We start from the raw sequence: 3,714 nt of genomic DNA, 5'->3' as shown, positions 1-3,714 counted from the left end.
AATGAAGTTGCGCAGTACTTTAAAAACGTAAATTATCATTTTCCTACTTTACCGACATCAAAACTTTGAAATTAAATTTAAAAAAAACGAGACCTGAGCGACATTCTGTTTTTTACACACAGAAATAAACAATTTTACAAAGTTTTAAGAAAATCGAAGAGGAGAGCGTTATACTAAACATTTACCTCGATTTGTTATCGATATAGTATAACATCATTTAATTCTTAGATGCTTTGTATTAGTTATTCGAACAACTCGAGTTTCTATCGTCAAAACAAAATCGATAGATTCATAGTTCTATCCCCATATCCGAATATCCGTCTGTACAGTACTACAACCAGCTAAAATATCGACACTGTTAAAAAAAAAACATTCAGAGAACATCGTCGGCTGTTCTCCCGAACGCCTGTTAATTTTGCTGACTCCACTTTTCTCAATCATCTTCACTGCACAGGCAGCACCTCCGATGCGTGGAACCACGTGACCTTGCCGACGACCTCTCGTCTCGGCTCGGCATTTAACATCGTCCGTCATCTGGTACAGTTTCGCATTTACGTCGAATTTGTTGACGGACCATCGAGATCATCGTCACCGTCACCTCGTCAGGCGAGTGGATCCGTTTTAGATTCATTTCGGACTCATCGAGGGCTTCCGGATCAGCTCGTGACACCGTCGAGAATCCCGATAGATATGATACGAACTACGTTGAGCCTACGTAACGGGTTGGCACGCGCGATCGTCTGTGGTTCTGTGCGATTCGGCACTAGATCTATAGTCGTCCGGTGTCTTCACAGAAAACATCAGCAGAGGTACTGCATCCACTACTCGGAGTTGGTCTCGCGCTCGAATCTTTTTGTAATTTTCAAATTTCGCGATCGGGGACGGTCTTTAAGGTTATTTCAACGTCAATTTAAACGTGATCTGGCACAAACTCCTAGTGGGTTTATATGGTGAAATATTCGAATATTAACCTCTTATCAACATAGACGGAGAGGCTTACATAATCATCATTTATCACGCAAAAAGAAATGTAATAGCGTAGGATAATAATATTAATTCTCTCGATGTTTTAGACTTCACAGTGCTTTGCGTTTCGTCTCGACACCATGGCAGCAACAGCTCAGGTTTTATGCCGATTATCCCGATCACATCAAGGTCCCACTTCCAGCGTTGTCTCCCACCATGGAAACAGGAACGATAATCAGTTGGCAGAAGAAAGAGGGTAAATCATCTATAGATATTACGATATAACAAATATAGATTTAATTTTTCTGAATATACAGATGTTTGTTAAATATATTGACTTTTTATATGTGATTCATTAGGTGACAAATTGAACGAAGGTGATCTGTTAGCAGAGATTGAAACAGATAAAGCTACTATGGGATTTGAAACTCCCGAAGAAGGTTATCTAGCCAAAATCTTAGTACCTGCGGGAACAAAGAACGTACCTATAGGCAAACTGGTTTGCATTATTGTACAAGACGAATCTAACGTAGCTGCATTCAAAGATTTTAAAGAAGACACAGTAGCTGTGTCTCCTACACCAGCAGCTCCTGCAGTACCTACATCACCACCTACAGCTGCACCGGCAGCACAAGCTACACCAGTTACCGCAAAAGTTCCTTCTATTGCACCACCTTCCGGAGAAAGAATATACGCTAGTCCATTAGCGAGAAGATTAGCAGCTGAAAAAGGACTTAGTTTACAGGTGCTGCAAGATTGCTGATTTATAAATCAAATTGAAAGAATGGAGGCAAGTACGAGCTAATTTGCCTTTCTATTTCTCCACTCTTTCAATTTGATTTCTGTAATATTTCTTCTTCATTATTAACTTGTGTAATATTGAATTAAGACATCCTATGCACTCATTTTTGTGATAGTTTGTAGATATAAAACTTGTATTCTTTATGTGTTATTCTTCATGCTATTCTTTGTAGGGTCTAACGGGAACAGGATTATATGGGTCTATAACATCTAAAGATTTGGAGGGTGCGGCGATACAACCAGTACAACCGATAACTGGGGTTGGCGCGCCAACTGGAGTAGATATCTCTGTGTCGAATATACGTGCGGTTATTGCTAAACGCCTGTTGGAAAGCAAGCAGACGATCCCGCATTATTACCTCTCGGTAGATGTAAAAATGGATGCTGCATTGGCGATGCGAGAACAGTTTAATAAATTGTTAGAAAAAGATAAGATCAAATTGAGCGTAAATGACATTATCATTAAAGGAATAGCAATGGCTTGTAAAAAAGTACCAGAAGGCAACAGCGCCTGGTTAGGAAATGTAATTCGACAGTGAGTATTTTATATGTTATTATAAAATGCAGTTTGATACATTTACATGTATATTTAAATATTTGTATTTTATTATATTATTATATTACTTATGTTTGAATACATATTGTTGCAATATTTTATATTGAATATTATCGCATTTATTGAATATCTTCTTCCAGATATAATAACGTGGACGTTAGTGTAGCAGTGAGTACGGATAGCGGTCTAATCACTCCTATAGTGTTTGGTGCCGATACGAAGGGTATAGTTCAAATCAGTAAAGACGTGAAAGCGTTGGCCGCAAAGGCGAGGGAAGGAAAATTAAAACCGCACGAGTTTCAAGGAGGAACGATTACCGTGTCCAATTTGGGCATGTTTGGCATTAAGAATTTTTCAGCTATAATAAATCCTCCACAGTCTATCATTCTTGCTATTGGCACCACGGAAGCTAGACTGATACCTGCCAAAAACGAGAGAGGGTAACTTGGCGTAATATTTTTAGACAAATTTAGTTTCACATTTTATGGCATACGAGTATTAATATGCAAATTTTTGCAGTTTTACGACTGCCGAATATATGTCTGTAACTGCCAGCTGCGATCACCGTACTGTTGATGGTGCGGTAGGCGCACAATGGTTAGCCGCCTTTAAAGATTTGATGGAAAATCCAACAACGATGCTTTTATAGTAAGTTAAATCGCCATTGATTTATCGATTGATCAGAGTGGCAAATAATACATAAGAATATCATCTTTCGAAAATGGAAAGTTACTGACCTGTATGTTTAATAACAACTAATACAAATAACAATATTTTTTAAATACAAATTCTTGCTCTAATATTTTTTTACACGAACTTAATTCTTGACACGTATCTTTTTGTTTCAGAAATGTTACATCGGATAGAAATATGTTCTGTGCGCAACTAAAGAGATGTTTAAAAGGCGATACGTGGTATACGTGGGTATTTATGAATTATTTCGCCGAGATTGCTTCCATATTGATTCAAATTAAAAAATCTTGATTTTTGAATTTTTCGAAACTTCAAAAAAAATTATAATATAGCAAACGTCTTTTGTTCTTAAGTATATAGATGAGAAGGCTACTGTTTCAATTCAGTATATACATTCAAAGTTATGTAATAATAATTCGAATTTGTCACTTTATTTGACGAGAGAGATTGAAAAATTTCTGAACTTGTTATCGCCTAGCAAAATTTCCTCTAGAAGTGGTCAGGTGTACATATGTGTATTTATGATAATTAATAATTCAGCTGCACTGTGTTGCAGAAAAGATGATGACTACGTTTTAGTTAGGGGAAGTAACGATAAGTGTCCGAAATGTTTATAGTAAATATAATAAAATGTATATCTCTTATATTTAATAAATTACCTCTCTTACGACATATGTATTCTACAAACATTTGTATTT

The 3,714-nt window shown here is 36.8% G+C and overlaps 1 protein-coding gene across 2 annotated transcripts; it reads left to right on the top strand.

Moving 5' to 3' along the window:
- Window positions 1-204: 204 nt before the first annotated feature.
- LOC112468595 (dihydrolipoyllysine-residue acetyltransferase component of pyruvate dehydrogenase complex, mitochondrial) lies at window positions 205-3,690 on the top strand. Of its 2 annotated transcripts, XM_025037850.1 has the most exons (7): window positions 206-809; window positions 1,074-1,222; window positions 1,326-1,711; window positions 1,941-2,302; window positions 2,464-2,763; window positions 2,843-2,971; window positions 3,172-3,690. In XM_025037850.1, coding segments are annotated over exons 1-7 (1,446 nt in total). In that variant the 5' UTR covers window positions 206-690; the 3' UTR covers window positions 3,173-3,690. The 2 variants fall into 2 exon arrangements, with proteins under 2 accessions (XP_024893621.1, XP_024893618.1); XM_025037853.1 differs by lacking the exon at window positions 3,172-3,690 and having other exon boundaries at window positions 205-809; window positions 2,843-2,972.
- The last annotated feature ends 24 nt before the right edge of the window (window positions 3,691-3,714 follow it).

The sequence above is a fragment of the Temnothorax curvispinosus genome, unplaced genomic scaffold (assembly GCF_003070985.1).
Source record: "Temnothorax curvispinosus isolate PA1 unplaced genomic scaffold, ASM307098v1 QBEX01001792.1, whole genome shotgun sequence".
Lineage (NCBI taxonomy): Eukaryota > Metazoa > Arthropoda > Insecta > Hymenoptera > Formicidae > Temnothorax > Temnothorax curvispinosus.
This window is presented reverse-complemented; position numbering and strand designations above follow the sequence as displayed.